This window comes from Nelumbo nucifera, chromosome 1 (genome assembly GCF_055504915.1).
Source record: "Nelumbo nucifera cultivar China Antique chromosome 1, China Antique-T2T, whole genome shotgun sequence".
NCBI lineage: Eukaryota > Viridiplantae > Streptophyta > Magnoliopsida > Proteales > Nelumbonaceae > Nelumbo > Nelumbo nucifera.
Genome location: NC_142649.1, coordinates 57586402 through 57608156, shown reverse-complemented (window position 1 = coordinate 57608156; position 21755 = coordinate 57586402). Strand labels below are relative to the sequence as shown.

Genomic DNA, 21755 nt, shown 5'->3' with positions numbered 1-21755 from the left:
AGATTATGAGAAAGCTAATCTAATCTGCAGATAAGATAAGGGTTTATCCCTATCACCTAAAGATAAGTCTTATCCAAATATGATTTGGATAAGCTGCTCTTAATTGGATTAGGAGCTGATCTTTTAGGTTAACAAAAGGAGGGGGCGGCAGCTTTTATGGGACACACAACATCAGATTTTCTTCAGTGCTGAAATCAAGAAGAGAGAATTCTGCACCTTGCGAATACTCTCTTGCCGCCTCCGTGCTCTTGCCGCCCTGTTTGCTAGTTCGATCTCCAGTTGTGGGAGAAGTCAAGATTGGATCTTGACATCAGTTCTTTGAGAAAGGATTGAAAAGAAGCTGTGCTCACGTACCATCTTGCTGATTCTTGCGAACGACAGAGTTCTTGGAGAAGAACACTGCTGATTATGCTCCATCCTGCACTTCGCCATCTTCAGTGGAGCAGTCTTTGGATCTTTCCTTGGGCGTGAACACCTCCATTGGGAGATATTACTTCTCCGTATCAGGTATAATTCTCTCCTACTCCTTTTGGTTCAGATCTGATTCAGTTTAAGGTTCAAGAATGATCATTGAAAATATGATTTTCTAAATAGGGAATGCGATTCCCAGTTGAAGGGAGAGAAAAAATTTTGAAATTCGCCCTCTTATTCCGCAATCTTTGGGCGTCCATAGGATGGATCTCTCATCCCTTCAATTAGGGCACATGGGCTGACTGTATCTTATTATCTACATAATTTAGCCTTTTGTTGTTTTTGATCTGGTTCCTTTGTTGACTTCCCCAATCATATTAGTAAGTAAAATCTCTTTGATTCAGGAGCCAGTAGCACTAACATCTAAACTCTCAACAATGTTGGGGTGCAGACTCACTACCCAGCCTCTATATAGGCAATTCATTCATCCTGTATTTTGGCCTCTAAACCAGTCCACAATTCAGCCCAAACCCTTGATTAGGCACATACTCATGCAGTGAAGCCCATAACCAGAATACCAGATATATACCAAAATCCAAATCCATGGCAAATCCCAAGCCCATACCCAGTCCTAGGACTATCCATATCCATACACATATCCAAACACAAATCCATGACCTGCATACAAAACCATATCCATCAACGCATAGTTTTCAAGGCGCCAAGGCGAGGCTAGGTGACAGAGGGGCGCCTAGTTGCCTAGTCAGCTAGGTGGGCACCTAGGTGTCGCCTAGGTGATGGATCTTTAAAGTAAAAACCACATATCCTAGGGTAGTTCTCTAGGTTCTATAACCAGCTTTCCTTAATAACTATCCATAATTTTCATATAAACTTCATGTTTAAGTCTAGAAAATCAACATATTTATGAGAAGAAAAAGAAGAAAGAAAAGAAAATTAAAAAAATATAGGGGATGAACCTTTATTTTTGTTATAGGAAAAGAAGAAAAGAAAAGGTGAAAGAAGAAGAAGAAGAAATGTGTTGATTAGACAAAATTTTAAGTTCTTCCCTTATTGGTTTGGATTTTGAAGTCTTCGAGGGTTCAATACAGTAGTTAGCAATGTTTATGTTGATTAAACACTAACAAATAAGAAAATAATAAAAAGAATTTAGTTTATAAACACAAAAAATGAATATTTTTGTTTAATAATATCTATTTTATAATTATAATCTAAAAAAATAACAATATAAAAGTATTTTAATATAAAAATAATATTTATTTATATTATAAATAAAAAATATATAAAAAATTAATATTTTATTATATACTCCATTAGGCTCACGTGCCACTTGAGCTGGGTATTTTGAAGCTTGAACTTGACTCGAACTTGATTATTTGCGAGTTGAGTTTATGCAGCTTGTGAGTAGGCATGGCTTGCTTACACCTGACCTGTATTTGCTTGGTGTACTAGTGTTGGACACATTATGTACCTAATATGACACCTGATACTGCATGAACACTTTGAGGGGTGGTGCATGATCTCTGGACAACAGCGAGGACTTTTGATGTTAGTAATTTTTCTTATATTAGTAGGAATCTGAAACATGTGTGCTCATCGTTTAGCCATTCCTTCATGCCCTGTCAAAGGGGAGTGGATGGATGTTATTCCCCCCTTGTCTTGCCCTGGTGGTATGTGATTTTAGATTGTATTATTCTTGGTAACCTTTCTTGGTTTAGTGAAAATTAATTCATCGTTTACCAAACAAAAAATTTCATACTATAAAATGTTTGTATTTGGTAGAAGTTTAATTTGAACTTTGGAAAGATACAAGTATTGACTATTGAGAAATCACAATTAACTACAAAAACTATATATAAAAAATTAAAAAACATGATATAAGTATGATTTTTGGAACATACTACTTCGGATTGGGAATGGTGCCTCTCTTTGTTTGGGTGCAGGTGGATTCTCCTGTGAATGTACAAAGCATGTTTGATGCAACTACTTTCTCTTGGCCAAAAAAGAAGGGGATAATTATGTGTAGATTCTTAAGAGCTGCTACTATTTGGACGATTTGGGAGGAGTGGAGCTCAAGAATTTTCATGGATAAAACAAGAAGCAAAGAAGAAGTATTTGAAGCAATCAAAATAAAAGTGGTGCATTGGTTGAAGTCCTTGAAAGCAAGGTTCAAAATTTTGATACGTATCGGGCCATATCGATCGATACGTATCGTATCGTGGACTTCTTGATACACCCCTACAGGGGGTGTTGCGGGGTCTAACCTGGTTCAGGGGTAGATGGGCCTTAAACTGATCCCTCTGAACCAGGTTGGATAAAAACTAAAAAAGAAAAAAAGGACGTGAGCTTTGATACAGTCTGACACACTGGTATGGGCATTATCAGACTGTATCGATATTTTGAACCTTGCTTGAAAGACTTCTCTTGTGTTTCAGCAAATGATTTGCTGAGAAACTGGAGGGCAGTGGCGGATTCATCTGCTCATAAGGCTGTCACAGCTCATCACTGGAGCCCACTGGATAGAGGCTTTATTAAACTAAATTTTGATGGTAGTAGTTTAGGAAATCCAGGACCTTCCGGCATTGGAGGTGTATTTAGAGATGAGGAGGGCAAAATTATTGCACTATATTCTGGGTCGGCCGGGGAAGGAGATCCATTGAGAGCAGAAATCATGGCTGATAGAGACGGACTGTGGTGGAAAGAATGCAAAAATGGAATTTTCACTGTGAAATTCTTGGCACTGATAAAGGAGCAGATGACTGTGGATCAGGTGGAAGGAGTGGGGGGGGAATCCTATCCCTCCTAGGGTGGAAGCCTTCGCATGGTTAGTGTCGCTGGACAGGATTTTAACTTCAGACCACTTGAAGAATAGAGGTTTCTACATGGTAAGTTTCTGTTATCTTTGCTGTTTGGATGAGGAAGTTTTCCACCTGTTCTACATGTGCAAGATGGCTCATATCATTTGGAGTTTCTTCTACTTTTTATTTGGAATGAACTTATTTCAGCCTTCGTCTACGGCAGAGTTATTTTCCTCCTGGCCAAGACTTAATGGGTGCAAGAAAGCAAAGATCGTGTGGAGCTGTATCCCTTTTGTGGTCTGCTGGGTCTTATGGAATGAGAGAAAGAGAAGATTATTTGAGAACAAACAGAAGAACATTGAAGGTCTTTTAGCTTTGATTGTAAATCTGGTGTCAGATTGGGTTCTGGTGCATCCAGACTTCCTTCAGAGTAGCAGAACAGAGCTGGGGGAGAATTTTTGGGATGTTCTTGAGTTACAGTCTTGTAATCTTGATCAGTTCTGTTTTTACTGATTTTTCTAGTGTAGTGTAATCAGTTTGTTTTTTAGGTTGGGTGCTATCTTAACACCCCTGTGTTGTATGACTCTTTTCTATGTTAATGAAATTTTTATTCTGATTCTTCAAAAAAAAAAAAAAAAAGTAATGGAAGGCATACAAAGGACGAAGACAATGAGCATCAGCAAATTAAGTGTTGAGGGAGACTCAAAACTAGTGATCAACTGGCTACAGGATGAGGGAATGAAAATGTGGATGTCTAATAATGATAGGAAGAAATTCAGGTGGCTAACTAGAGATTAAGGACAGGGTGGGTTAAGTGGAGTGCAAAGGCTATAGCTGATACATTAGCTAAGCAAGAGGTGGAGAGAGACTCATTGTTTTGGGCACAATTGTAAGGGAATTGGGGCTTCTTGGGGGAGAGATAAGAGGTTTTATCTCTCATGAACCTTAAACTGTTTTTGAATCATCTGTACTTACCACTTTCTGCTCTGATTAATAAAACTTGATGTTATTGGTAAAAAAAATGATATAAGTATATTAATTGGGATACTTACATGGTTTTATTTCCATCGGAACCAAATTAGTTCCACCGAAATGCTTTCACTTCCATGACAATCAAAGTGAAACTTGGTCAAAGTTTAAGTCAAACTTAACTTTTGTTAAATTCCTTAAGTTTCATTGTTTGAACTGAAATACCACATATAGCATAAAAAAAATACATGACTTTGGTAGAAAATTAGAAGTCTGCCAACTGATTTTTTTTTTTCAAAAAAAAAAAATGTATACTTGACTTTGGTTGATAAGTTTGTAGGATTTGGGTGGCTTGTTGTTTAGTCTTGCTTCCTTTCGGGTGATTTCTCATCACCTGGTTGTTTGTTCTTTATTTATCTAATAAAATTTCTTCTTTATTTATCTTCAAGAAAAAAAAATGTATACTTGAGTCTTGCTTCCTTTTTCTCTAATAAACTTTGATGGCAGCAGCCTTCGAAACTCAGGGCCTTCAGGAATAGGGTGTGTCTTCAGGGATATGGAAGGGCATATAACTGCTTTATTTTTGGGTCTGGTTGGATTGGGGGACTCTATCTTTGCCAAATTCCTGGCAGTTTTGCAAGGGGTACAGTATGCAGGACAGATTGGTAATTGAGGGAGGTTCTAAGCTGGTAGTGGCTGGTTGACAGATCCAGACACGGTTATTTGGACTTATAGGGATGCAGTGACAAGATTTAAATGGTTAACCTCTAATATGACTGTCAGGATCCTCCAGCAAAGGAGATCAGCTAATGGGCTAGCAGATTACTTAGCCAAGCAATGGGTGCATAGGGAACAGATTTTTTGAGCTCAATTGTAACCTGGTTTGTTTCTGAGGCTGCATCTTGTGCCTCTTCTTGGGAGGTTTCTATGTGCTTGTTCTGATTTATTAATAAATCTATTTTTTAGTTACCAAAAAAATGTAATAGAGAAAGGAAGAATCTTTATATCAACAATAATAAAAAAGGAACACGATTTCTCTAAAACATGAGAAAACTGACAAATAAAAAACAATTGAAATTTTCAAATGAGCACAAATGAATATTTTGCTTTGTTCATTTATGATAGAAGATGCATATCTTATGATTATGACTATGAATTGTTTATGTAATATATAGTTGGATATTAAGAATATTAAACATGCAGAATGACATTTCACTTTCTATATATTACTTCCAAATTTAAATAGTTGCTTTTATTGTATAATGAGTTCTGAATGCATATTGGTGTTTTCTATCTTTTTTTAGAGGTTTGTTGTAAATGTTCAACATTTTCATTGTGTTTACATATTTTCCATAATTTGGTGATGTTTCTGTGAGCTTTCATATACTTCTACAAATTAATTTAACATCTCCATGATTAAAATTTACACAGAAACTGAATTTCAAAACTTTGGGTGTTTTGCTTTAACACAAGGTTTGTGCCTTTTGCTTCAAGGCCTTCACAATGCAAGCATAGACTATAGCCTCAAGGCATACATTCACACTTTGAGACTACAACCTTTTTATAACATGTCAATAGTGAACTGTTACCATGCTAATGAAAATGTCTGTACTTATTTTCACTCTTTCTTGGTAAATGCTTATTTGGCTCATTGTGGAGAATGATGAGGGATAGTGCTTTTTAGGTGTTGCACTTGGCAGGTTTGTGTCTTGCTAATTAAGTATTTCTTTTCCTGATTTTGGTAGTTTATCCTTGTTAGTGTAGGGGTATTTCTGTCCTTATACCCAGATTAAGGTTGCTGATCTGTAATGTTGTGTTAGAACCAGTGCTCCTTCCTTAAATAAGGGCACATATGTCTTTTCAATTATTTTAATAATAAAAAGCACTGTCTGGCCGAATGGGAGTTATGTTCTTGAGACTTCCAGTTCGAACCAGACTTTCTCCTTTTCTCTCTCTCTTTCTCTCTTTCTTCCACCTTTCTACCTCTTTCTACATAATCGATCTCAGACAAATAGAACTCCAAGGCAGGCCGAATCATAACAATCCTCCTTCTTTCCTTTGGTAGTTTTTGGATAAGGCTTGGATGATGACAATTCTCTTTCTTCTGTCCTTTTTGGAATGGAATTACTTATCCCAAAAGAAATGGTACTTGTCATAGACATTTTTTATTGTAATTGCGATAAACATGCCAATGCTTGTTATCCTGATTATTTATTTATTTATTTGTTTGTTTTCTTTTTCTTTTTTTTTTGTGGGCATGAAGTTAGTCAGATTGTTCTAGTCTTTATTGTATCAGACTGTGCATTTTGATTATTCAATACTTTAATGCTTATTTCCTGATGTTTATTTCCCCCTTCATCTTGACTGAGCATTTTATGTATATTAGTGTTCATTGTCCTGATTATGTGATTGGTCTCAAGCATTGTACTTCTTCTGTAGATTTCCTTAAGATTTCTTATTTCTCAGAAAAAGTGTGGAGCAGTCATATTACTTCCCAAATCATGACTAGAATATTTGGATAATTCATATAATTTGGAAACTTGATGTTCCTTTTTGTTCACACACACACACACACATGTGGGTGATTGTGGCACCCCCTTTCTTACTTTCTTTCATTTTTGATTGATATGCTACTTACATTATATGAGCATCATAAAAGGGATGGATTCACTTTCCAGTTTTTGCATCAGTTGCTATTTAAAATGATAGTATGAAACTCATTTTGATGATTTGTTTCCAAATGAGTTTGCAGGTCCTTATCATTGTTGGTTGAATAAGCTTGAAGAGAGCAAGGAACTTTTTGACAGAAATGGAATTTTTTTAGTTCTTTCTGGTGCATTCCTTGACCGCTGCTCAATGTTGAGCAGTGATCATGTTGTTATGCTTGAAAGAGTTAAATTTCTTCAGCAGAGGTGCTTGAGAGAACTTGTATATCTCACCTTTTGGGGTTGTTTGATGACAACTGACGTGGTTGAACATAATGACTTGTTACTTTGGTTTTTGTGAAAAAATATATAAATAAAATATTTATTGATATAGTAATCAATCCAATATTCCATTTATCATTAAGGAGCTTGCAACCTATTTAATAGTTTATCCACTAAAAGACAACAACAATAAGCTGTTCAGTTCAGCCAATTTCAGCTGTCATCCACCTTCCCCTTAGACATGGAAGAGTTTCTAATTTAACAGGAGATCTTGTGTTATTTTATTTATTGCAGGTATCGACAACTCAATGTTTTTGGTTTTCAGCCTGTCAGTGCAGTTGGTTCAATTGCTAGTCACACATGTCTAATTTGGACAACCCTGAAGGAGTATATAACATTTCCTATCTTATTATCTAGCAAGAATTTTCCTGAGGTCAGGTACAAATCCTTGCTTCAGTGACTGGAAAAAAATTAAGAAGTTAGTTGAAGAAAACTTTCTATATTTGGTATAGAGTAAAATTGGTTCTTCAACTTAGCAGTAGTCTTACATAACTTGTATGCCTTAACTATGAACTGGGTTTTTTGTTTCTAGTTCTTGGAGATGCTAGATATATAGTTTGCAGCAGAATTTTCTTTTTTTTTTTCTTTTGGGGGGGGGGGGGGGGAATTAAAGTGTTAAACAATAAAATGAGATAGGGAGCAGAAGTAGGGTTTGAGGGAAAATGGCCTGAGAAGGTTTGGGTCTATTACAAATTTTTTTAAAGGATTTTATTTTTATTTTTTATTTTGAGAGTTGGACGAGTGTTAAAGAGTAATCATTTACATTTTAGTTGATGTTTGGGGGGGGGCAAAAACCCAGTTTATTAGGTTTTGATCCAACCTCCACTTAGTAACCACATATAAATAATAGTTTTAATAAGGGTAAATTTCTTAAACTACTCTTGTGGTTTAGCTAATTGACTAACTCACCCTTACTGTTTACATATTATCTTAAAGTACCCCTACTGTTTCTGACAAATGTCTAAAACCTCCCCTACCATTAACTCTCCGTCATAAACCGTTCACATGTGACTTACATGACTGATATATTTTTCAAAAATCCCTAAAATACCCTTTTTCCATAGAGAACTCAGGGCACTGAGACCTGGAGCGGGTACTCTGTTATAGAGCTTCAAACCAAAGTACAATGGAACCAAAGACTGTCTTTTTCTTTTCGAACCCAATGCTTGACAAAGCATTAAGAAGTCTGCCCAAAAGCAGAGTTCCCATGAAGCTTGGAGAAGACCCACTGAAAGACCGAGGAATTCCGACAGTTGTGTGAAGACATCAAAGAGTTACCACGCAGTGAAAAACCATGGTGGAGAGTTTTCTAGTTGCATTGAAAAGGAATTATTCAATTTGTGCATCGGACTCTATTTTGTGGGATACCTGTTGCAACAGTGAAAAACTAAGTCCCCATTTGGTTTGCGGCAATAGGGGTCTGGAATTGGAATCGGAATGGGCTACTCCGGTTCCAAATGTTTGGTTGGGTGGATTCAGAATCCCATTCCATTCCTGCTGGAATGGCATTCCCCCTTTTGAGGAAATGGCCATTCCCTGCCCCTCCTTTGGGAATGAAATTCCATTCCTGCTGGTTCTAATTCCCATTCCCATTCCTGTCTGAACCAAACAAACTATGGGAATGGACCACCAATTCTGGAGGATTTCGATTCTGATTCCAAATCCGGAGGATTTCGATTCTGATTCCAATTCCAATTCTGACTACGAACCAATCGAACCCTTAGGAGTTACCCACCTTCCATGTTTCTAGGTTTTTAGGAGCTCCTCAATGGCCAGATGTGAACCAGAATCAATTCAACTAAGGAGCAGTAACACCGGAAGTTGTGAAGTACTGTGTTGAAGCTGCCTGAGATGATCTGATAGCTAATGCTAAATTAAACTGAACTTTTAGAAATAAGTTGATGGAATGGAGAGAAGAGACAGATTCTGAAATATAGAAGAGGAGTAGTGTTGAATTGAATCTCTACCATCAATAATTGCTGAAATAGGTGGAATTCTGTTAATCTTTGGCTCATCTTCATTCAATATAATCTTGTTTATATAACTTGGGCAGGTGGTTTTCCTTGCTGTTGCTTGGGTGTTTCCCTCTTCATCCTTGTCGTTTAAGTTTTGATGTAAGAAGTGGGATGTCTTTTTTATTTGAGATGTATGATAAATGCAAGCCCCACAACATTGATATGAGATGGAGGGCTTCTATAGCTTCTGCTTCTGGGTTTCTAGATGCCAATTCCTCTGTGAAATTATTGAAAACAATTTTGTGAGACTACGATATGTGACACTGTACATTAAGCCCGAGAGCAGCAGCACCAACCCTTGGGCGAATTGGCCAGCTTAGAACCCAATTCAACGTTACCGCCTTTTAGAGAGGAGCCGATGTTAATGGTGCTAGGATTTTCCATGTCTGAGTTTGTCAATGGAAAATCAGAGAGACCTTTTGCCTTTATAAAAAGCTATGAATTGTAACACAAGCTCTGAATTAACCGCAAATCCACGTCAGGTGGATTTGGTCAAATCTAAAATCTATGAACATGTGCAAAGCAGGATTAATAATCCTTCCTTTATTGTGTGATGATCAACTGGACCTAATTATAAGTACATATGCAGAGAAGGGTTGGTAATGATGGTGACGGCAGTGGTGGTAGGGAGAGATGACAAATGCACGATGATTGAAAACTCAGGAAGGTTCCTGAAAATTTTCATCAGTTGGGTTTTATTTTGAAAATTTGAGGAATAGTGGAGGACAAATTTGACATTTCAATTTTTTTTTTTTTTTTTTTTTTTTTTTTTTTTTTTCTGTTAGTGCCTAACGACGATGTCAATTGTCAGAAACAGTAAGGGTACTTTAAGACAATATGTAAACAGTTAGGGTAGAGTTAGTCAAATTAGCTAAACCATAAGGGTAGTTTAAGAAATTTGCCCTTTTAATAAAAGGTTTGGTGGGAGGGGGGGCAAGGACACCCCACCAAGATACTTGGCTCCGCCCCTGGTTTGCAGTACTAGAAATACTATTCTCAAATATCATTTCTGACTTTTTAGTCTTAAAAAGAGAAGCTTTTGGAAAACCAGCAGCATGTCTTCATGCTTTACAGACAAATTTTGGATGGTGTAATGATTGCAACCAAATTTGCGGATGCTAGAATCAGAAATGGAAGGGAAGGGCTGATGTGCAAAATTGACATTGATAAGGCTTAGGATCATGTGGAATGAGGATTTTTGGAAAGAATGGGCTTTTGTGAAAGATGGAGGAGCTAGGTGTTTGCTTGTATTTCTACAGTTTCTTTCTTGATGTTGGCAAATAGTGTATCAACAGAATCCTTCTAGGCATCTAGGGGCTTAAGGCAAAGGTGATTCCCTCCCTCCTTTATTGTTTGTTTTAGTAGCAAAGGTATTGAGCAGATTAGTGAACAAGGGAGCAGAAATGGAAATGTTCGAAGGTTTCAAAGTGGGCAGGGAAGGATTATCCATTACTCACATTTAGTTTGTGGATGATACACTAATCTTCTTGGATGCTTCAGTTCATCAAGTTTTAAGGTTGAGAGCGATTCTCAAATATTTTGAAGTCCTGGCTGGTCGGAAAATTAACTTAAATAAGAGTGCTATGATTGGAGTTGGAGATGGCTGAAAAGGAGAATGTAATGCATTTATGTTTTGAATGCTTTTTCTCAAAGTATGTTTGGGGATACTTCTTCCGCCTTTTTAATCTTGATGTTTTGGAGCCAAGATCTCCAAAAGAAAATTTTGCTCATTGGTCTATTTTGAAAGGGAATAGGAAGGCAAAAATTGCATGAAGCTGTTTTCGTTTTGCTAATTCGTTGGGAAATCTGGAAGGGCAGAAACAAAAGAATCTTTGAAGACCATTCAAAGCACAATGATGAAATTGTTTCAACCATTGAGAAAAGAATTCTGGAGTAGATTTTAATCTTACCTGAATTGACAATATAGTTGAGGAGGAGTAATAGGTGTGGGTGCAAGATGGGCGTCGGGGGAGTGGAGTTGGAAGATGAAACTAGTATCCTGGAATGTGAGAGGGCTGAGAGAAGAAAGAAGTACATTAGTAAGGAATGTATTAAGAAAAATTATGCCAGATGTAGTGCTACTACAAAAAACAAAGCTGGAGGTTTTTGATCTGAAAATAAAGAATGAAATTTCGGGTGCCAATAGTGGAAAATGGGCATAGGTGAATGCGGTGGATTTATCAGGTTGTTTAGCAGTCATCTGGGATCCAGGATGTATCATAAGTACATTAGGTGAATGCTGCAATTAATCTCCTCCACCAAGCATTCCTCTCAGTCCCAAATCTCCACAACCATTTACTCAGTAAGGCGGTACTCAAAGTTTTTAATTTTCTTAAACCCAAACCACCTTCCTCTAGAGGTAAGGACACCTGGTCCCACTTCACGAGATGAATCTTCTTTTCATCTTTCCAACCCCTCCAAAGGAAATTCCTCTGAAGGGCTTCCAACATTTTAACCACCTTGGCAGGGATAGGAAAAAGAGAAAGGAAGTAAGTAGGGAGGTTAGAGAGAGTACTTGTCACTCTACCTCCAGCTGATAAGTACTTGGCCTTCCAAGAAGCCAGCTTCCTTTCCATCCTTTCAATTACAGGTTCCAAATCGAAACAGAATTGCATTTAGCTCCAAGGGGCAGCCCCAGATGCTTTCCTGGGAGATAACTAACCTGACAGGCCAGCACTTCATCCAAATCTTCCAGGTTATCAACCTGGCCCACTGGGAAGATCACACTCTTCCCCAGATTTACTTTAAGCCCAGTCACTGTTTCAAACCAGCACAAAATTCCCAGCATAACTTCCAACTGATCAGGAACAGCATCAATAAAATACAGAGTGTCATCAGCAAACTGGAGCATGTGAACCTTTTCTCACCTGGACAGATTTCAAAACCATCCCAGTAACTTTCAGATGCAGTAAGTTTACTGAATTGAGTGAGCACTTCCATCAGACAAATGAAAAGTAGAGGAGAGAGAGGGTCCCCTTGTCTAATTCCTATAGAGCTTTCAAAGAAACCCGCCACTTGTCCATTAATCAGGACAGAAAATTTTGGAGAGGTAACACATACCTTTATCCAGTTCATCCACTTCTGGCCAAAATTCATTCTTTCCAAGACAAAATCCAGACACCTCCAGTTGACATGATCATAGGCCTTCTCAATGTCCAACTTACAGATCAGACCAGGTTTACCATCCCTCCTAGAGTCAATCAGCTCATTTGCAATCAAGACACTATCCAACATTTGCCTCCCAGGAACAAATGCGCTCTGATTGTCAGAAATTACACTCGATAGCACTTTCTTCATCCTCTCAGCCAACACCTTCGAGAGAATCTTGTAGAAACTGTTTAGGAGACTAATGGGTCTGAAATCTTTTAGGTTTGTAGCTCCAGAAATTTTAGGAATGAGAGAGATGAAAGTATTATTCAGACTGTAGGGATGCTGAACTGTGAAAATTCTGAAACACATTCAGAATGTCTTGCTTAATAAAATCCCAACATTTCAAGTAGAAAAGATTAGTCAAACCATCTGGTCCAGGTGATTTCTCTGATTCCAAACTTCTGATTTTTTCCTTGATTTCCTCCTCAGTAAAAGGCTCTTCTAATAAGGCACTCTGCTCATTTGTAAGTCTCTTAAAAGGAGTATTCAGAGGGAGGGGTCGATAGGTCCAATGCTCTTTATATAACTCCTTATAAAATGCTGTAGCAATGGCCTTGATTTCTGCATCTGTTTCTCCAACTCTTCACATTCCAGCTTACTGATTTCCTTAAATCTGGATCTGGCATTTGCCATTTATGAAAAAAACTTGTGTTCCTGTCCCCTGCCTTCAACCAGGTGATTTTGGCCCTCTGCCTTCAACTGATCTCATCCTTATAGGCAATCTTATCATAGGCTGCCTTAGCTAAATCTCTCTTTAACCTTTGATCTTGAGAGATAGGACTTACCTCTTCTGCTCTATCTATTTCATCAATTAAGCTCAGACAAGCCTTTTTTTCTATTTCCAGAGACAACTTGTTTTCCAACTTCCATACTTTCACCTTCTCTTTAATCGCCCCCAGTTTTTTTGCCAATCTATGAGAGCTTGTCCCAGTTTCTTGACATTCATTCCAGGCCCCTTTAAACATTGGGATGAACCTTTCTTCCTCAAAAAATATCATCCCAGTTTCTTGACATTCATTCCAGTTTCTTGAGGGCCACAGACTAGTTGTATAGGACAATAGTCTGAAACAGGCCTTGCAAGAGCTACTTGTCTGAATTCTGAAAAAATATCATCCCACCCTGCTGACACAAGGAATCTGTCAAGTCTAACCAAAACAGGAGTCTCCTGATTATTAGTCCAAGTAAATTGGGCGCCAACCAAAGGTAGGTCCATCAGATCAAACCTGTTAATAAATTCAGAAAACATATTCATCAATCTGGACCTTCTTCCCCTTGTGTTCTTCTCTTCTGCTGAAAGTGTCACGTTAAAATCACCCCCTATTGCCCACGGACAATCGAGCATTCCTTTAGCCCTAGCCAAGTCCTCCCAAAACTTACTCCTCTGGTTGTCAGTATGGCCATAAACATTTGTGATTTGGCACTTCTCTCCCCCTTCCCACTCCACCACTACTTAAATAGAAAAGGTTCCAATCTTCTTAGAGGTAACCTTACACTTCATCGGATCCCACATAATCACAAGGCCCCCAGCACTACCCACTGCTGGAATCTGGACAAGATTGTGGCAGCTGTTAGCAATTCGGTTGCAGATTGGGTTCTACTATCTCTAGAATTTAAACAAGTCTCTAGGGAGGATTTGGGGGACAGATTGGGAGATATTTTGGGGATTCAACTATGTAATTTAGATAGTTTACTTAGTTCTGTTCCCTAGTGTTGGAAAACGTGGGGTTACTGGTTCAGATCTGAAAATAGAATTGTATATATTCCTAGGATTGTGGAAGGATTGATTTAGAAAGTTTTTTCTTTCTATTTCTTTCTTTCTATTTTTGTACTTTCTATTTTTTCTTCTTTCTATTTTCTTTTCTTTTCTTTCTATTTTTCTTTCTTTCTATTTATTGTAGCAGCTTACTGTATAAATATGCCCATTGGCAATAGAATGAAACATATCAGTATTCTACCATTCCAAAACATGGTATCAGAGCTCTAGGTTTGTCAACCTTGAGATTTTTTCGGCCTTTATTGCTAGTTTTTTGTGTTTTTCTCTTTTGGTCTTCAGTGTTGATCTGTAACCAGAAGTGTTCCTTTATTCTCCTTTCCTGCTGGCCTTATTTTTCCTCCATTAACAATGTCCGACATGACTGCAACAAGTGCTCCCGTCCAAACCGATGAAGGAGCAACAAATTCTCATCCTCACACTGGTGATTTGCAGAATATTCAGGCAACATATAGACTGAATGGCCAGAATTACTTGAAGTGGTCACAACTAGTGCATACCTATTTGAAGGGAAAAGGAAAAATTAGTCACCTCCTTGGAACAGGACCAAGGTTGGGCGAGCCAAATTTTGACGCTTGGGACGAAGAGGACTCCATGATTATGTCATGGTTGTGGAGTTCAATGACACCCGAGATCAGTGATACTTGTATGTTTCTTCCCTCTGCAAAGGCTATTTGGGATGCTGTCCGACAAACCTATTCCAAAACCCATGACGCTGCTCGTGTCTATGAGGTCAAAGTGAAGACTGTGGTGGCCAAACAAGGGAGCAGGAGTGTTACAGAGTATGCAAATCTGCTGCAAAATTTATGGCATGAGCTTGATCATTATCGGGTTCTTGAGACAAAGTGCGCAGATGATGCTGTGATCTTGAAGAATTTTATTGAAAGAGATAGGGTGTATGATTTTTTGGTCGGACTGAATGCTGAATTTGATCTGGTCCGAATACAAATTCTTGGCAAAGAAGAAGTGCCTCCATTGAATGAAGTCATAGCCCTTGTTAGAGCTGAGGAAAGCTGCCGTGGAATCATGCTTGAGCCTAAAGATCCCAAAGGCTCAGCCATGGTGGCAAGGGGAGGAAGTTACAGTGGTTCAAAGGGTGAGAACAATCACAACTTGGCTCGTGACACAACCGCCCGTGACTCTAACGATAACCTTTGGTGCACCTATTGCAAGAAGCCCAAACACACGAAAGATCGGTGCTGGAAACTTCATGGGAAACCTCCCACATCCAGCAAGGAATGGGGAAATCGAGGAGTTTCAAAAGGAGTTCAACAGGCCCATAATGTCTCCACAACCCCATAGCAAGAACACTCAAGTCAGGGTCCATTTAATGATGAAGAAATTGAAAGGCTAAGGTGCTTCCTGAAATCCTTGAAACCAGGAAGTGGTTCTACCTCTCTTGCTCTCTCAGGCGAGTCTTTATCTCTAGGATTACATGCCTCGGCTAGTGTTTTTCCATGGATTCTTGATTCTGGAGCTACTAACCACATGACACCCCCTTCACTACATTTTCTCACCTATACACCTTGTCCTAGTAATAGAAAAATTTCTGTTGCTGATGGTTCTTTCACCACAGTGGCAAGGATTGGGAATATTCAAATTACTCCATCCCTATTATTTAAAAATGTGCTTCATGTTCCTAAGTTATCCACTAGCCTTATCTCTATACATAAACTCACCCAGGATGTGAACTGCAATGTTGTGTTCTTCCCTTCTTACTGTGTATTTCAAGACCAGGTTTCGAGGAAGAAGATTGGACTTGCTAAGGAAAGAGATGGACTCTACTACCTTGAAGCAACCAACAAATCATCTCACGCTGTTATGCATGTCACACACGAGTCATTCTTATCTACCTCCAATAAAGATTTAATTTGGCGTCATCATTTTCGTTTTGGTCATCCTTCATTTCCTATTTTAAAAACAATGCTTCCTTCCTTGTTTAAAGGAATTGATGTCGAAACCTTTCATTGTGATGTTTGTGAACTTGCTAAGCACAAAAGGGTTTCTTTCCCAATCAGCAATAAAAGATCTTCAACTCCTTTTTATTTGATTCATTCGGATATATGGGGCCCTTCTCAAATTCCCAACATTACTGGTTCCAGATGGTTCGTCACCTTTATTGATGATTGCACTAGGGTCACACGGATTTTTCTTCTTAAGTCTAAATCTGATGTGGGTACGATTCTTCCCAACTTTCATAACATGGTCCAAACTCAGTTTGGTGTGAGAATTAAAAGGTTTCGATCTGATAATGCTACAAATTATTTTAATTAGAATTTGTTCCCATTTTTTCAGAAAGAAGGCATTGTGCATGAATCCTCTTGTGTTAACACTCCCTAACAGAATGGGGTAGCTGAGAGAAAAAAATGGCCATCTTTTGCAAACCACCTGAGCCTTTCTCTTTCAAAATCAGGTGCCAAAACAATATTGGGGGGAAGGTGTCTTTACTGCTGCCTACACCATAAATAGACTACCATCTAAAGTTCTTGACGACCGAAGCCCAATACAAGTCCTTTCTCAATTTTACCCTGATATTCGAGCCTCAAATAATCTCACACCAAGAATTTTTGGCTGCACTGCCTTTGTTCATGTCCATAATAAGGGAAAATTAGACCCACGAGCAATCAGGTGTGTCTTCTTGGGATATTCCCCAACTCAGAAAGGCTATAAATGTTATCATCCAGCCACCAGAAAATTCTACACCTCCATCGATGTCACATTTGAGGAAGGAAAATATTTTTTCACTCAACCTTATCGTCAGGGGGAGCCCTCAGTAATGGAAGATAAGGCCTCAGATCTACTCTCCCTAGATGTATTACCCTCCTCACAGACATTCAATCTTCAAGAATCACATCCCTCTGAGTCACATTCCTCTGAGCCCCACATTCCCGAGTTTCAACAAGAGTCAAACAACCCGACCATTGAACCAAATTCGGACACTGTTAACCCCACGAATGATGTGCATGATAATGTGAGATATATGCAGGTTTACTCTAGGAGGAAAAATCCAGATCCTCAACCTGTGCAAGTCCAAGATTCAACTCCTAATCCTAGAACTAAGGGATGCTTAGAACCTGAACCTACACCTTCACAGTCTGAGTATGAGTATGACCTACCTATTGCACTGAGAAAAGGAACCAGAGAATGTACCAAACGCCCATTGTACCCTTTAGCCAAATATGTATCATTCCAAAGATTCTCTAAATCCCATAAAAGTTTTCTAGCCAACCTTAACACCATTCCAATTCCTAATACTCTAGCCGAGGCACTTTCTAATAAGGAGTGGAGAAAAGCCATGAGAGTGGAAATGGAGGCATTAGAAAAAAACAACACATGGGAAGTTGTGGATCTACCAAGAAACAAGAAGACGGTAGGTTGTAAATGGGTGTTCACAATTAAGTACAAATCTGATGGGTCATTAGAAAGGTACAAAGCACGCCTGGTAGCCAATACACGGACTTATGGGGTAGATTATCAGGAGACTTTTGCCCAGTAGCTAAAATGAATACAGTAAGGGTGTTACTGTCGTTGGCTGCTAACTATAATTGGGATTTGCAACAGTTTGATGTAAAAAATGCGTTTATCCATGGTGATCTAGAAGAGGAGATATACATGGACATTCCACTGGGTTTTGGAGAAGGCATTAAAGGGAACAAAGTTTGTCGGTTGTAGAAAGCACTATACGGTCTCAAAAAATCTCCGAGAGCATGGTTTGGAAGGTTTACGAAGGTAATGCTGAGTACAGGTTACAAGCAAAGTCAAGGTGACCACACATTGTTTATCAAACACACAGCTTCAGGGGGAGTTACTGCACTATTAGTCTATGTGGATGATATAATCGTTACTGGGAATGATAAAAAGGAGAAGGAAGCATTGAAAAACTACCTTGCCAGAGAATTTGAGATAAAAGACTTGGGGAGACTAAAGTATTTTCTCGGAATTGAAGTTGCACATTCTAAACAAGGCATCTTTATCTCTCAACAAAAGTATGTTGTTGATCTTTTGAGAGAAACAGGAAATATGGCATGTAAACTAGCTTCCACGCCTATAGATCCCAATCATAAACTTGGAGAAGCCAACGAGAATGCAAGTGTAGACAAGGAGATGTTCCAAAGACTAGTTGGAAAACTCATTTATCTTGCACATACATGACCGAATATTGCATATACTGTAAGTGTAATAAGTCAGTTTATGCATAATCCTAAAGAAGTTCATCTGCAGGCTGCTCATCGAATTCTGCACTATTTGAAAGCCAATCCAGGAAAATGAATTTTATTCAGAAGAAATGGAGGACTGACTCTTGAAGCATATACAGATGCCGATTATGCAGGATCTCCAGTAGATAGACGATCCACTTCTAGTTACTGTACCTTCTTAGGAGGAAACTTAGTCACTTGGAGGAGTAAGAAGCAAAATGTAGTGGCTCGGTCAAGTGCAGAGGCAGAATTCAGGGCTATGGCACAAAGAGTGTGTGAATTACTCTGGTTGAAGATAATTTTAGAAGACCTGAAGATTCCACGAGAAGAGCCTATGAAACTATATTGTGACAACAAGTCAGCCATCAATATTGCTCACAATCCTGTTCAACATGACAGGACGAAGCACATCGAAATTGGCTGATACTTTATAAAAGAGAAACTGGACAGCAAGTTGATTTGCACTCCCTATGTGTCTACAAAAGGACAACTGGCCGATGTACTTATTAAAGGGCTCAATAGTACAGACTTTCGGAGACGTATAGCCAAGCTGGGAATGGAGGATCTCTATTCACCAGCTTGAGGGGGAGTGTTGGAAAATGTGGGGTTACTGGTTCAGATCTGAAAATAGAATTATATATATTCCTAGGATTGTGGAAGGATTGATTTAGAAGGTTTTTTCTTTCTATTTTTGTACTTTCTATTTTCTCTTCTTTCTATTTTTTCTTCTTTTTATTTTCTTTTCTTTCTTTCTATTTTTCTTTCTTTTTATTTATTGTAGCAACTTACTGTATAAATATGCCCATTGGCAATAGAATGAAACATATCAGTATTCTACCATTCCAAAACACCTAGCAGTTTTTCTTGCTTTTCTGTATGCGGGTGATGTTTTATCACCTGCTAGATTGTAATATTTTCTTTTCTCATTCATGAATTTTCAATTTATCTTAAAAAAAAAAAGAAAGGGGTGGACAAACATTTCAATAGAGAAAGGGTGTCTTCAGGAGAAGTTTGCTTGCCCTATGGCTCATCCCTCTCCTTATCATTGAAGATTCTAGCATTCCTTTCCTCCCAAACAGTCCACACCAAAGCAGCTCTTGCACACCTCCACAAGACTCTACCTCTTTTCTTTGGCCACCTAAAGGTTGTGGAGTCAAAGAGATTGCAGATCTGCCTTGGTTTTGTTCACCTGAACCCAGAAAAGATCAAAAAGCTTCTCCTGGAGGCCTACAACAAAAGGGCAAGAGATTAGTAAATGGTAACAACCTTCTTCATTTGCTTTGTAGAGGATACACCAGTTTGGGGAGATACAAAGACCAAGTCTTCTTTTTTGCAAGACATCCTTCCAAGAGACACTTCCCAACAGAGGGCTCCCACTTTTGGAGGGATAGGGTTGGGCCAAACCTCCTTGCTATGAAATAGTTGAGGATTAGGATTTGAGCATAGAGACATAGGAGAAGGAACCTAGGGAATTAGGCAACCAAATGTGGCAATTAGAAGAGGAGGGGTCCAAACAAATAGGTTCAAGAGTTTTGTAGGTGTTCAAGACTGCTATCAGTCTTGATCACTAAGAAGTTTCAGATTCGATGAGAAGAGAAAGTGAAGAAGAAGTAGAAGAAAGAGTGGTGAGAGAGCAGTAGAACACAAATTTTGAGGAGAAGAACAGAATGTCAATATTCTGCCGCCACCACTTTAATTTAATATATATATGTTATGCTAGTTACATGAAAGGACATATCTGCCCTTGGTGTTTACATCATAACTGCTAACACATAACAAACAATATAAAACTGAAAAATAAATAGCAACTAGGAATAATAGAATAACAAATTGACCACAGCTGTGACTAGATACATTCTACCCTACAGGCAGAGTGGGACCACAGCTGTGGGGCCCACATCAATGTTCTCTACACCCCCCCTCAAGTTGGGAGTATATGTTCATCATTCCCAACTTGGATAGATCCGCTTCTAGCTTCTTTCTTGATACGGCTTTAGTGAGGATGTCTGCTAGTTGCATACTGGATGTGATGTAAGGGAGGCATACTTCTTGAGACGAGACCCTCTCTTGTACAAAGTGGCGGTCAACTTCAATGTGTTTGGTTCTGTCATGCTGTACTGGATTATGTGCTATATTAATGGCGGCTTGATTATCACAGTACAACATCAGGGGCTTCTCATACTCAATACCCAACTCCTCATGTAGAGATCTTAGCCATAGGATTTCAGCCACTCCGTTGGCCATGGACCTGTATTCTGCTTCAGGACTTGATCAGGAGACAACACTTTGTTTCTTACTTCTTTAGGAGACAAGATTTCCTCCCACAAGGGCACAATATCCTGAGGTAGACCTTCTGTCATCAACACTCCCAGCCCAATCAGCATCTGTATAGACCTCCACCTTCATGTGATTGTTGTTCTTGAATAGTATACCCCTACCTGGGCATCTCTTCAAGTAGGCTAAGATTCTTTCTGCCGCAAGAAGATGCATGGTTCTAGGAGAATGCATGCACTGACTGACAACACTAACAACATAAGTAATATCTGGCCGAGTGAGGCAGAGATAGAGGAGCTTTCCTATCAATTGCTGGAACATAACTTTGTCTTCAAGAATCTCCCCACTCTCGGCACTAATCATGTGGTTCTGTTCAATTGGTGTATCTGCAGGCTTGACACCTAATTTTCTAGTTTCTGCCAACAGGTCTAGGACATATTTCCTCTGAGAAATAAAGATCTCTTGTTTGGATCTGGCAACCTCAATACCCAAAAAATACCGGAGTACACCAAGGTCCTTCACCTCAAATTCTTGATGAAGAAGCTTTTTAAGAGAGTCAATCTCATGGCTATCATTCCCTGTGACCACAATATCATCAACATATACTGCCAGTAGTGTCAAAGAGGACTCCACCCTCTTGATGAAAAGGGTATGATCTGACTGGGCCTGTACATAACAAAACTTCACAAGAGCTAGTCTGAATCTATCGAACCAAGCCCTAGGTGACTGTTTCAAACCATACAAAGCCTTGTTGAGCCGGCAGACCTTCTTACCTATTTCTGCATCATAGAATCCAGGAGGCAAACACATGTAAACTTCTTCCTACAGATCTCCATTCAGAAAGGCATTTTTCATGTCCATTTGGTATAAAGGCCAAGTGTGACTTGCTGCAAGGGACAATAGGACTCGAATAGTAGTCATCTTGGCTACCGATGCAAAGGTCTCCAAGTAATCTATGCCATAAGTCTGTGTAAACCCTCTTGCAACTAACCGAGCTTTATACCTCTCAATAGATCCATCTGCATTATGCTTCACCGTAAATACCCATCTGCATCCAACTGGTTTCTTTCCTTTGGGCAAATCAACTACCTCCCAGGTGTTGTTTTTCAACAGGGCATCCATCTCAACTTGCATTGCATCTTTCCATTCAGGGACGGATAGGGCTT

At 38.9% G+C, this 21755-nt stretch overlaps 1 protein-coding gene across 2 annotated transcripts in view; it reads left to right on the top strand.

Annotated features, from left to right (window-relative positions):
* EMB1974 (NHL domain-containing protein) overlaps positions 1-21755 on the top strand; it is a 92047-nt gene that overhangs the window by 3575 nt on the left and 66717 nt on the right. For both annotated transcript variants that reach the window (XM_088890725.1, XM_010242813.3), the window contains exons 4-5: positions 6949-7108; positions 7418-7556. In XM_088890725.1, coding sequence (XP_088746851.1) covers positions 6949-7108; positions 7418-7556 — 299 coding nt within the window. The remainder of the gene's footprint in view (positions 1-6948; positions 7109-7417; positions 7557-21755) is intronic.